The sequence below is a fragment of the Solea solea genome, chromosome 2, assembly GCF_958295425.1.
Source record: "Solea solea chromosome 2, fSolSol10.1, whole genome shotgun sequence".
In the NCBI taxonomy this organism is placed as follows: Eukaryota; Metazoa; Chordata; class Actinopteri; order Pleuronectiformes; family Soleidae; genus Solea; species Solea solea.
The window spans coordinates 30,631,461-30,645,814 of NC_081135.1; the positions used below are offsets into that span (position 1 = coordinate 30,631,461).

The following is a 14,354-nucleotide window of genomic DNA, read 5'->3' on the forward strand; positions in this document are numbered from 1 at the left end:
GGTGGACAATCCGGCAACCGGCACACTGACTGTACGCTCTGCCATGGCTAATCACGTCGGTTGGGAATTTGTGACATTTGACACAATTTGACATGTTATTGTGAGCAGCCCGATGCCCGCCTGTCCAAAAATCATGTCGGTGTCTAATGCGCCACACCTGTCAGGTGGATGGATGATGGTGGCAAAGGGGAAAAATGCTGACTAGTGTGGATTTTTACAGGTTTGTGAATATAATTTGTGAGGGTAAAAGTTTTTTTTAAGAAGCAGTGAGTGCAGGCATTGGGTCAAAAACAGTGTTTCCTAAACTTTTTGTATGGGAGGGGACAATTTACCGTGACTTAAGTCACAATTTTCATTATTTTTCAACGGGTAACTCGGATAGTATGTTTGATAAATCAATCACAACATTCCATAAACCCATAAATCTTAAGTAAAAGGCAGGAATAAGTTGGCAAAATCCCCTGTTACCCATTTGTGGGTCCCAACCCTGTCTCTGGGAATTACTGGTTCGCAATATTGAAGATCCCTTATTGTCTTATAACAATGCGACATCATTGCCGGTAATTAAATTCCTAGTCCGTCTCAACTTTGCATAAGAATAGAAACATTTAAGTATTACAAGACCAAGTAGGAGGATTTCACTTTCAAGCCATGAACTCAAGAGTGGGCGTGAAAACAAACGTGTTGCATTATAAATGATACGCTAAGCAACGAGAGTCCCTCTCTCCTCTTGTGTTTGTGTGTTTAGTGCAAGAAATACAGGAGTCAATTCACGGAGGAGAAGAAGGTAGTGTATGAGGAGAAGCTGGAGGCAAGTGAGATCTTCAAGGATAAAAAGACTCTCTACCCAAGCAGGTACCTGACATTCACTTCAGCAGAGAGCTGCTCATTTCATGGTCTAATAAAAACATTTTGACTTTGTAGTCGATGAGTAGATTAGCGAGTCTGTAATTCCTTTGTCTCAGTGTGAGTCAGCCCTTCAGAGGAGACTACCTGGAGATCAGCAAGAATCCCAAGTACCAGAAACTCAACAGTGCCATGGAGGAGAAGGTCCTGCTGGCTGACGTGGTTAACAAGATCAACAGAGCTAATGGCAAGGTGAGGACACGTAGCACCCGGTAGTGACATCGCCCATGAGAATCTGAATTTTGGCCAGAAATTCAGGAAATTCACAGGCGTTACTTTTAACCAGGCACCTACTGAACGATACCAGCTGTCAATCACACTGGTGTCCACTCATTATTGTCTATTTTCTCTAAATGGGAACATATGCTATAGAGGAAGATGGAATAATAAGGAGAAAGTGCACATTAAAGGTAATGGGCAGATCAGATCAATAACACTTTAAAACTTTGAAACCAATCTAGGAGGCATAATATGTGTCATGCTGTTGTTATGATGTATTTTATAGAAATAAACGAAATGTGTCAGGCCTGGACACTGCACCACCAACAAAGGACACAAAAACAAACCCATTATTCCCACAAAGTAAAAGTATCCTCCAACAAGGTGAGCATTAATAAACAATGACACGTGTCCTCGCTGCGCAGCAGAGATCCAACGACCAGTCCACGAACATAACCCACAGTTAGTTTTGGAATCATTTATAGAGTTTGAGTGTGCCAGACGTCACCTGCACAGTGCTCCCTGTCTCTGGGCTCTGTGACGTGTTCTCCCTCCCTTTGTTTAATATATTACCATGCAAATAAAAGAAGAATTTCCTTTAGTTATCATATTAGGTTACAGATAATTTCAGTGTATAGTGTTTTGAATGCAGGGGAATATATTTTTCCCCTAGTTTATTTTCCTAGAGATCACATTACCAACAGAAAGGTGCAGCTCAGGCGATCCTTACAACCTGAAATTAGTCATAGTAGATAGTAGTGATACACTTCCAGCAGTCGCCCCCTGGTGGACATTCAGCATATTCTTACTTGCGGGTTGTCCTCAACTGGCAACCTGGAAGACTACATCCACTTTTTATATACAGTCTATGGATAAGATGATTTGTACATTTATTTTTACTTTTTTAATTTAGCTCATGTAAGATGTGTAATTCCAAAATATAGATGCCCTGTTCCACTCCACTCACATTTAAAGCACAAAACCATGATGTTTATTTTGATGCATGTTTCACCCAGCAACCTCGGCAGCCAGCATCAGCAATCTGATGCGTTGACATGTCCGAACAAGTTTATTATGCTTCTTTCTTTTTTTTTTTTTTGCTTTTCACCGGGTCCCAGTTTCAAGATCAAGAGAACTGATAATACACACACGTGTTGTGCATGTTACTGTAGTTTGACATTGTGGTGACTCATTGCTGCTCTGGTTTGGCAGGGAACGCCTCGTATCTTCCTGCTGACTAAGAAGAGGTTCATCCTGGCCGACCAGAAGACGGGCCAGCTGAAGGCCAGCGTCCCTCTGCTGGACCTCACTAGTGTGTCAGTGAGCACACAGAACGACGGCTTCTTTGCTCTCAAACTCAAAGAGGTGAGGGGTGGAGAGTCTGTTGTGATGCAGAGCATAAAATCAGCAACAGTATTTTAGCTGAGTCGTCATGTGGGCTGTTTCTTCTTTATAGGAGAAGAATATTTGTTATACAGTTGGCGAATTAGCTCGACATGGCTAGCACAAAATGTCAACGCTAACGTGTGGTTATTACGGTAATGCCTTTGTAATAGCTTGACATGGCTAGCACAAAATGTCATAGCTAATTTCAATTTTAACACGCAAAATTTGTTTGTTTTTCCTCATTTTAAATTGTGAATACACTATTTGAACACGCAGTAAACCGTAAATAACTGGAAAATGTTCTGGAAAAATGGATAGATTAAACAGGTTAATTTTCTGGCCCTTTTTATGGTTAAAATAAAAAGTATTTTAGCTAAGTCATCATGTGGGCTGTTTATTTCTTTATAAGGGAAGAATCTTTGTTAGACAGTTGGAGAATTAGCTTGACATGGCTAGCACAAAATGTCAAAGCTAACGTGTGGTTATTACGGTAATGTCTTTGTAATAGCTTGACATGGCTAGCACAAAATGTCAAAGCTAACGTGTGGTTATTACGGTAATGTCTTTGTAATAGCTTGACATGGCTAGCACAAAATGTCAAAGTTAACGTGTGGTTATTACGTTAATGTCTTTGTAATAGCTTGACATGGCTAGCACAAAATGTCAAAGCTAACGTGTGGTTATTACGGTAATGTCTTTGTAATAGCTTGACATGGCTAGCACAAAATGTCAAAGCTAACGTGTGGTTATTACGGTAATGTCTTTGTAATAGCTTGACATGGCTAGCACAAAATGTCAAAGCTAACCTGTGGTTATTACGGTAATGTCTTTGTTATAGCTTGACATGGCACGCACAAATGTGATTTTAACAGTTTCTAAAAATTACAGTATAGGCAGATACTCAAGTCTGTGAGATCAGTCTCACTATCGGACACCAAAGAGTGCTATTGTGCCATCACTAGTCTTTACTTATAACCACAAGTGACACCGCTGCTCTCATCCAACTCTTGGCAAGAAATGTCAACATATTTTCACAATTTCAACAACATTGTTGAACTGTTTTCCTTTTAAATCCCACCATAATTTTTCCCGTGAATGTAGTCGGCTTTGCAGGTGTGCGCTGTTGGTTTTTGAATATGTATGAGCGCTTAACAGAGGAGACTAGATTTTTACACACGGTGGAAGTGAGCCTGCAGTAATGCATTTTCCTCTAAATGAAATAGATTTACTCTCTTTGCCTGAGTGAAATTGTGCTGTTGCTTTAAGTGCTCATGGGAAATCTCTAGCTTCAGGAAATGCTGATTCAAACCGTTTTCTTTCTTTTTTTTTTCAGTAGTTTAAGGTTGTTGTTTTTTTTATTGAATTGAGAAACACAAGTAAACATTTTACAAGGGTTAAGTTTTTCCTGTTAACCTGGCGTCTGGCTGACACAGACCACACACACACACACACACACACAGAGGAACACAACACGCCCACACATGCACAACACAAAATTATATATTTTGTATAAATTACATTGGTATTTGTATTGAGTTGCTGCAAAATAGAGACCAGATAGACAGACAGAGGATATGATACATGTACACATGTATTTTTATTTATTTATTAACCCTTTAACACAAGCACACTTTGCATTAGTGTAATTACGCGACGATTTGTGCTGTTGGAAAAATAAAAATGGTTTCCGAAAGCTGAGAAGTTGCACATCAAAGGTTATTACGGCAATTAAACCTGCGCTGTTGCAGGAAGCCAGCGAATCAGTGTCCAGAGAGGAGAGAGTTGGAAAAAACGCCTGTACATAGTTTCAATTTTTTTTTGGCCTGTTTTTTTGACATTGAACAAATGTTAATATAAATGTGTTCTACTGTTCAAATTTCCAATTTAGCATGCAAAATCGGGTGTGCATGTACAACTACGGTGTTTTTTTGTTTGGTTGTTTTTTTAATCAAACTTTTTTAAATTGTTAATATACTATTTTAACATGTAGTCAATTGTAAATAACTGCCAGATATTGAAAATTATTCTGGAAAAATTAGCAAAAGCGCTTAGTCACAGGATGTTTTCTGGCCCTTTTATGGTTGAAATAAGCCAAAAAAAAAAGTCAAGGCAGACTAATTAAGGTTTAGGTGTTAAAGGGTTAAAACTGGGAAATGTTTACATGTTTACAGCATGGTATCAATCATTATTTCCTATTCTAATATAAGAAGACAATAACACAGAGGTTAGATACAAAATATACAAATATCTCAAAAAATATATAAAAAGAAGAAGTACACGTGCAAATAAGGACATACACATGCTGTACACAGAATAAAGAATATGGTTTAAATGACTTCCTATTACGTAAAATAAAGGTATCAGTGCTATTTAGGATCATTTGATGGGGATAATGACATTTATTTATTCAGTTTTTCTATCCATATACTGTACACCTTTTGCAGTAGTAAAGTACATAGTACATGATGTGCCATGGACCAGTTTTTGATGCCTATGGTTTGTGGATTCCTGTCTTTTTACATCAGGGCTCAGCGTCAGCTGTCAAGGGAGATTTCTTACTCAGCAGTGAGCACTTGATCGAGACCATCACCCAACTCCACCGCATCGGGGCCGCGGCTGGTGACAAAGAGCAGCTCAAAGTCGACATCTCAGACGAGTAAGGGAACAGAGTCGAGTCCGGTCATTATGGGATGAGTGATGTGACACGTCGTCCGCCCGGACACTGTCTAACGATGTGGTTTTAATGTCTCCGTGTGCGACAGGTTCGTGGTGCAGTTCAATCACGACAAAGTATGTGTGAAGTTCATCCCGGGGTCCCCCAAGAATGGCAACGGCGTGTCCTGCAAGCGCAAGAACAACCGCCTTCTGGAGGTGTCGGTGCCCATAACGGCATAGTGGAGACCCCTTACAGTTTGGGAGCAATTATACATTAAAAAACACCACCCACTCCGGAAAGTCTGGTCTCATGAACCACCACAACCACCACCCCAGTGCCCACCCCGAGTCTAAAAATGACAGTGCAGTTATTTGGCATGTTGTGTTGTTGATTTTCCTTCAGTCTCTTCTTTTCAGATTTACTATGGCACCACTATAGCTGTAATAATGTGCCTCTTGTTTGGCAAAGAAAGCCTGTGTACAGGTTGCATGCCACAGAAAATTGGTCAAATGTTTCACGGGTGTATTTGTGAAACTGGAGTCAAGAGTTGAAGACGGGTGAATAGAAAATCTTGGTGGAGCACAACAGAGACCAGCGGTGATCTTGATGGTGATTGTTCCGCCTGCTCGGTCATTCAGTCTTCAGATAAAAATGTTTTTAGAGAGAAACTTGTGTGACAAGCTCCAGCCCCAATTGGCCTTAAGGCTTTAAGCGCGTGGCTTAAATTTGTGACAAACTAGGAACTTTTGGGCTCGGCCTGTTTTTCAGAGTTAATTTCTCCGAATAAAGTAACGGGAAAAAACAAAAACTGCACTTGTTTTCACCTCAGCGTAACCAAAAGAGGACCTGAAAGTGAATTTGATTGTATGATGTACTATTTTTATGTATTTTTCTCTGACTAAAAAAAAAAAAAAGAAGAAGAAAAAAGCACAGTGGCTAGTTGAGAATTCAAATGTAATTTTTCCAGATTATTGTGAAACCACTTTTTGTATCTGTCATTCCGATGTGCCATTGGACAGGTCACATGACTTGTCATATGTCAGTGTACAAATACAGACCCTACAGGTGACGATTGAGCCCACTTAATTACAGATATTGACAAATTTCAATGCCAAAAGAATTTGAATATGGGGCCATAGCAACCTATCAGGGCAATCGATTTGATAGCACTGCACATGTGATGAATTTCAGTTCCCTAACAGCCGTGTATGAATGCAAAAATCATCTCACTTCATGTGGGAACACACTGACGGTGGCAGTATAGACATTCCAGTGGAAAGTGAAACCCTTGATGCAGATGTATTTGTGTGCAATAAATAACATTCTTTTTCTCAGTTATTCTCTTCCAAACCGTAAGAACCCAAAGCAGTCGCCCTCACTGTACTATAAGCTGTACATATAGTTTCTTTAGGTTGTGGCCCCGGCATGAACAAAGGGGTTTCTTTAGTATCCTTATTTTTATTGCTGTGTTAGTGAAATGGCTGGTTTATTTTTTTTGCCACTTCGGCTTGATTTATTGTCGTGCTTTGGCCTTTCTCTCTCTAATGTATTTTTTTTTCAAGGTGAAAGACCAAATATCACGTTTTCACATGACCATGGATTCTTGATGTATCTTAAAGACATTGATCCGTCTCCACTTTTGCAACTGTCTAGTATAAAAAAAATTGGTACGCATATATTTACACACAAGCCAAATTTGATTATAAAAGAAACATGAGTGCTCTATATTCAGGTATGTTGACTATAATAATGTGTATTTTGGTGTACTGGTAATTGGGCATTGTACTATTGGTATCCAAGTCAACCAGTTGTGTTTTTTTTTTCTTTCTGGCAACGATGTAAGGGTATGTAACACAACCAAATCTGGTCTGGTCATTTTTTTTTTTTTTTTTAATCCAAACTATCTTCGTTATTTTGTTTGTTTTCTGTATTTAATGCCACACACAACACAGGGAATTGAGGAATCAGTTGTTGATGACACGTGGGAAAGTTCGCGATAAATGGCCAGTTGCGACGTACATATTTGTTGCCTGGCTCTGCTCCATTTCCGCGCAGTTTTGCTAAGGTGACCGCTTCCCTCCACCTCTCTCTCTCTCTCTCTCTCACTCACTCTCCTCTTTTGTTTTTTCGTACAATGGCTGCAACTGTAAAATGTGTCTGCATTCTTGTGTGCCTAATGTTAACGCGTGCTGAAAGACACAACGCGGGAAGGTTTCGGTAGAATTCGATGTAACGTTTGCAAGTAATCTCTTCTCTCTTTTCTTTTCTTTTTTTTATTTTAAATTAAATAAAAATCGGTGATAAATAAATAAAGAAAATAAATAAATAAATGTCATTCTGGGAATCTGTGACATTCTTTGGCTGTGTTTCCGTATGTCATCCTCCACGTCAGCCTGTGAAGGGCATTTAAGGGCTTAAAGGTGCAGTGTGTAAGATGTTTGGTTGAATGTGTGTTGGAGAACCTATGTAGCCTTCATGTCTTCATTGTTAACCCCGTTGTGAGCGATCGTTATAACATGGTGGTCCAAAATGATGGCCTCTGTAGGGCTGACCTCGCTCCTGTTGTGAATATAAAAGACTCAGTCTGCGGTTGTGGAAAACCAACAGTTCACGGCATCATACGAAGGTTACACTTACACAAAAATGTAAGTATAATCATTTTTATCTTTGAGTTCTGCTAAGTGAAAGTCATTTCACCTATGTTTTACACACCGGACCTTCAAAGCAGCATAATGACACGGTACAGTTTGCACAAAAACAGTCATGCCGTGTAATCTACTGTGAAGGCAGACTATCAGATTATTAATTCTCCCGTTAATTTAAAGGGGCGCAGGTCGCCATTTATCTGCATTATCAACAGGGTGTTGGCCGGTTCTTTTGGGTAAGTAGCACTGGGGCTGGACAGCCAAGCCTTGTAGTCAAAGCAGTTGGCCAGATGTTTTCCATCACATCTGGGGAGAGCTGTCCTGGGGTTAAATTCCGCGGCTTGGGGAAAGCTGCCGGCAACAGGTCTCCAGGGAGCAGCCCTCAGATTGAGTACTGAGTGGTAAAAATAGCATACCATTTTGGGCTACCCAGTACCCAGTTCCCACCGATCAGCAGGCTGGGAAAGGAAGGAGGAGTCAAAGGCTCCCTGTGGATATTCAACCCACAGTGGGAGTGCAAAGGGACTGTACATTGTACACTCTGTAAGTCCTGTAGTGTACAATCAGTGAAGTGCATCTGCAAAAAAGTCCAGCACATCATAGGAAAACCAGAGTTCAGTAGTTTTACACAAATCAAAAACAAGAAATTGTTAATTTAAACATCTTTAAAAAAAAAATAAAATAAATCTCAACAACCTTGGTTGCATGATTTAAACTGAGCCTTCAAAACAATTATTCTAGAGGAGACCATGCTGCCTCTAATAGTAGTCTTTGGTGACATCTTGTGGAATGCAGCTGACATTACAATTAGACTGAAAAGAACACAAGGATGATGGGGGAAGATGCCAAACAGATTTTTGCTGATCCACAAAGGTCTGGTACAGTCTAAAAAAAACCTTTACTGACATTCCTTTATAATGCATGCATTGTTAGAAGGTTATACATTTATGCATTTGATGTTAATCCACAAAATTTAAAACTATACTACATTTGAATGCAAGAACTTACAGTACATACTTTATACTGTATATAGTGACCAGGAAGATGCAGAGCCAGCCAACTGCATGACCTTCAACAGGGACTACACTTAGTATCCGCTGCAGTTGTAAATGCAGTACATAAAAACACAAGTTTACAGTTGGCATTAAATTGAATTTCCTCCATATCGGTTATAGTTGCAATAGCAGAAACTGCCTAGAGCCAAATTAACATTCTGTCTTCAACACTGTACAATGTGTTCTGAGATGAAACTCTTCTTCTTCTTACTTTTTCTTTCAACTTCTCTCTTTAGGGGTCGCCACAGAGGATCGTGTGCCTCCATCTCACCCCGTCCCCCGTGCCCTCCTCTGTTCTCAGATGAAAAGGCAGCAGAAAAAAAAAAAAAAAGGTAAAACATTACCTAATGTTTGCAGAAGTGTGCTGAAGTATCTCACTCACGACCTCCCTGTCATTCTCGCCTCCGCTTTCTCTAATAGATAAATATAGACACGGCGTGGAATGAAAATAAATCACAAAGACATGCTAAAGCAGGAGTAAAAGGAATGGAAGCAGGCATAAAAAAAAAGGTTGTAAAAAAGAATTTAAAAGCCGTGTGACCCTTGATTGTGACACATTGTGTGGTGGCCTGCACGGGTGTGTGTGTCTATGTGTCTGTGTGAGGACATTTTGACCTTGTGGGGACATTTTGTCTGGGCCCTAAATATTTAAAGAGCCTTTTCAGGGTTAAGACATAGAATTTGGGTTTATGTTAAGGTTAAGGGACTTAGTTGTGAGGGTTAAGGTTAGGGTAAGGAGCTAGGGAATGCATTATGTCAATGATGTGTCCTCACTACGATAAAAACAAGTGTGAGTGTTTGTGTGTGTGAGAGAGATCTTGTATGGGTATCTTTGTGAGGACCAAAACACTTTTTGGGAAAGTGGGGACCCCTTGAAATGGCTTTTAGGGTTAGGAATTTATTTGTGATAGTTGAGGTTAGTATAAGGGGCTAAGGAACGCATTATGTCTGTAAATGTCCTTACTATGAATGCTACACAAACATGTGTGTGTGTGGTCAACTACAGTATTTTGAAAAGTCTCTTATATCTTTAAACGTTCCCTCTTATATCGTCAGGCTAAAATTGTATGATTGGCAATTTGGCAGATCCCATTTTCAAATGCCATCCCATGGTATTTCTTGTATTTGTGTAGTGACTGTATGGTGCAGGCACTGTGGGCTTGTCACATCGTCAGAGAAGCATTGAAATTAGTGAGTGGATGAAACTCTCTGCCTTAGTTGGGAAGTTTACAAACCCCAGACTTCTTATCATCGTCTAGGTGTAATATGTTAATGACCGGAAACATCATGTTAATTACTAACTTCATTACTATAGTGAAGCTTTACTGCATTTACATTCCCATATTTTGCCCCCAAAACCCAAGACCAATCACATTAAACTTGAAGCCACCACTTTCATGCTCCCACACAATTAGGATAAAGATTGGGCTTTTCCAGTGTTCTGGATTTACTACCATCTATAGTCAATAGGATCAAAGTTCAGTGTGAACTAATGAATCTCTAAATTCAATATGCGACCCCCCCCCCCGTCCCCCCCGTCCATTCTCCTCCTCCCAACATGTCTTTTTCCCCCCCCTGCCATTACTTTAATGCTGCATATTATTAGAGGTGGAATATTTGTATAACCTCCTTTTTAGAATATTGGACCATGATATTGTCCTCCTAGTGTTGTGAATTAATTAGCACGCTGTCTGCCTCATGGAATAAAAAAAAATCCCCTTGTGTCTTCTCAGATGTATTTGTTCACACATTAGGGCTGTTTGTGTGTGTGTGTGTGTGATGGAAGTTAGTTAACAGTATTGACTGTATTGAATTGTCACAGTGAAGAGGCTGATTTCATTATTGAGTGAGGGAGTTTAGAATGTGGATGTCGACACGTTGGACACCAGCCCGCTGATTTACTTTGGCGTAAATCTATGCTGTGATCTAAAGGAATACTTCACCGATTTAGCATTTAGCTTTGTATTACTAGAATAGGGCTAGTATTTTTGAAAAATTGTGCTTCCCAACCTCAGTTACCCGAGTTGAGAAATATCTTTATTCTTTTCTTTTTCGTACGTCCCCACTAGTGACACTTGGTCCTGTTAGCGTAACTGTTAGCAAAGATGGCGGACACTGTTCTGGGAATGAGGTCCCGTCCCCTTACGTGTGGGTCTAAAAAGGAATTAGTCGAGAAATATCTTCATTCTTTTTTCTGTTGTGTGCCCACCAGTGACACTTGGTCCGAGCCTTGAAACTACAACGCTAATTCCACACTTATTAGACCCACTCGTAGGGGGACAGGACCTCATTCCCAGAATGTAAACAGTGTCCGCCATCTTTGCTAACAGTTAAGCTAACAGGACCAAGTGTCACTAGTGGCACATAACAAAGAAAAGTGACATAAATATCCCCCCAATATATGAAACAGACAGTCTGTCATTTGGAGAAAATTATTTTCTATTTCCACAGCGTTAATTTCTAGTTTATATATATATAAACTAGAAATATATGGTGTTTTTATAAAATAAAAACACCAAATACATGGCACAACATGAGGAGAACACAAACATTTGTTTTCTTTGCTTCTATTTTATATATATATAAAAAATATATAAATAAAAAATATTAAAAATACGTATATATGTATATATATATACATATATATATATATATAAAATAGAAGCAAAGAAAACTAATGTTTGTGTTTATATATAAAAAATATGTGTATATATATATATATATATATATATATATATATATATATATATATATAAAATAGAAGCAAAGAAAACAAATGTTTGTGTTCTCCTCATGTTGTGCCATGTATTTGGTGTTTTTATTTTACCAATCTGCCTCAGGCAGAGACGGCAAAGCTACAGAGAACGGAGTAAAGACCGACATGAGCTGTCGTTCATTGGCAAAGACAGGCACACAGAATTTTACATTAGCGCCTGTGGCCATGTGTCGGGGAGTCTGGAGTGAGGAGCAGGGTCTGGAAGAGATCTGATTAATGAGAGTTACTGGGTGGTGGATATAGTCTGTGTCCCCATTCACCCTCGTGTCACCAGTGCACTCTGTGGCTTCATCAGTTTGTAGCCATTATCACATCAATAGGCGAGAACGGAGAGGGAGGAGGGGAGGAAAGTATTGAGGGTGAAATGGGCTTCTGCTGCACCATCTGTGAATAGCTGTACACGGGTTAGAAGCGAGAGGTAATCATTAAATTAATCTGCTAAGTCTGCAAAATTGAATAAAAACTAATTATAACCAAATTAACTGCACTGTAAACTAATAACGATAATACGTACTTCATTTTCTATCATTTTCAGATTTTCTCTTTGGTGTCGAGTTGCTATAATCTAATTTTAGATAGTTTCTGGTCTTTGTTTTTATTTTTTTGCTTTGTGAGGTTGATGGGAATGTGAAAAGCTGTGTTTGGGCATCATATGTAGACTTTCAGTAAAGGAAATCCACAAAGTTGTGACAATTTCTATTTTTTGGAGTCAAAGAAAGTACACAACCCTCATGTGGAGGATAAAGCAGTAGAAGATCAATGAATGAATGAATGAATGAGTGAAAAATACATAATTCCAATATCATAGACAGGAACAAAACGGATGTTTTTGAAAGTAGGGATTACAATTCACCCTGATGGGAATGTGACTGCACAGTATAGGCTGCCACATTATAATCTGGCCCACTGAATATTTCAGGAGTCTGCACTGAAAAAAAAAAAAATCCAAATGTTTATACTTCATGGAAACCTAATGGATAAGTCATGGTGACTGCCGGAGTCAGCGGGGAGTCCGGGGAACATGATGCTCATACAAAATGTTGTGCTACTCCATCTTGCAGATATAGGAAGAAAAAATCCACCCTGCTGGTGGCTCTGCGTGAACGGACAAGTGATTAGAAACATCAATGAGCAACACATAACAACAAAAGTCATGTTGTGTGTGTGTGTGTGTGTGTGTGTGTGTGTATGACCAAGCTCATTTTGCTCTCCTCTGTCCTTGCCTTGTGAGAAGGACACAGTTCTCTACATGGCGACGTTTGAGCAACATAGACTAAAAATCGTCCCAATCTATCTGTGCCTGTGAACATCACCATGTCTTTCTGTTTGAGCGTGTGTGTGTGTTTGTCTGCGTGTACGTGTGAAGCCGCGCAGCTGTGCGGCTGATATGGATAAGCAAATAGCTGCACACACATCGTTAGGTGCTCATTTACAGACATTAGGCAGCGCCGCACTGAACACTGAACAGGACTGTGTGCACGAGGAGTGGCGGTGCATTCAGAAAGAACCCAGACAACTTTTTTAAATACAAAACTCAACCTTTTTTCCCTTTTAACAGAAGTTTAGAGTATGTTGAAGCCTTTGCGATGGAACGTCAAACTCAGGTGGCTCCTGTTTCTCTTGATCATGTTTGAGATGGAGTTCACCTGTTCACCTTAGTTGGACATGATTGACATGGACGAGACAGGTGGCAACGCATCAGAGCACAAAAAGAAGTCATGAGGTGTAAGAAAGAGTCTGATATGGCAACAGATCTGGGGAAAGCTGCAAAGAAATTCTGCTGTCTTAAAGGTTGCAAAGAGCAAGCTGCCCTCCATCTGACCAATAATAAAGGAACCTCTTTGTGGGTGTATGAAAACCAAAAGAAGTAAGGTGTCAACATTTTGAGGTTGTTTTTTTTTTTTCAGTTGGTGGGAAAAAAAACGACCAACAATTCTGGAAACTGCACTTGCTGTGATGATGAAAATCATGTTGTATAAAGAAACCAGTGTTTTAAAGATGTCCCTGAGCTGAGAACCTGAGCACTGCTCATCATGTGACCAATCCCTGTCGTGAAACAGAGGCAGGACACTACATATTAAAGGAAAGCTGACTAGTTCGATTTTAGGAAGGTTCCTAAATAAGTGATGTGCCCCGCTAGTCTCTCAGTGGTTTGAAATTCTCAATCGCTAAGAAAAAGACCTCCTTCCATTTGTATTTTCTTTAGCATATGATATACAGTGCATCCATTACATAAAGCAATATAGATAATGCCACGCCGCAGTCCAACGTGGATGCAATATGTAAAGCGACGGCTGTCTATTTCATTAGTGCGGGGGGACATTTTCACTTTTGTGACATGTGGCGTATTCCTTTTCTTTTTCCAACCTGCATGTGGCCAACTGTCTGTGATGCACTTTTTTGTCGTCCATTTTCTGAATTTTGTAGCAGAACTGTGTCATTAACGTCCACTTTCACATCATTTATGTAAGTCTAGTGCAATCGCATTCTATTATCAATTACCTAAAAATGTCTCCTCACTGCATCTCTCCATCCTCACAAAGCTTGAGAGAATTTGAGGTTTGTCAGGTCATACATACCCAAAATGACTTAACAGTGTTATCGCCTCCAAATTTGCTTCAACATCTAAGGATCTGAATAACTTTGCTTCGACCTTGGCATATAGAGTGATGAGGGGACAATGCACAGGATTTTGATGTAACGCTGCAGCA

General features: G+C 39.7%; 1 protein-coding gene across 4 annotated transcripts in view; it reads left to right on the top strand.

The window, feature by feature from the left end:
* Positions 1-7,502, top strand: part of myo1b (myosin IB) — a 63,527-nt gene extending 56,025 nt beyond the window's left edge. For all 4 annotated transcript variants that reach the window (XM_058616376.1, XM_058616386.1, XM_058616397.1 and 1 more), the window contains 5 exons: positions 749-855; positions 966-1,098; positions 2,338-2,490; positions 5,037-5,167; positions 5,274-7,502. In XM_058616376.1, coding sequence (XP_058472359.1) covers positions 749-855; positions 966-1,098; positions 2,338-2,490; positions 5,037-5,167; positions 5,274-5,406 — 657 coding nt within the window. In that variant the 3' untranslated portion in view covers positions 5,407-7,502. The remainder of the gene's footprint in view (positions 1-748; positions 856-965; positions 1,099-2,337; positions 2,491-5,036; positions 5,168-5,273) is intronic.
* The last annotated feature ends 6,852 nt before the right edge of the window (positions 7,503-14,354 follow it).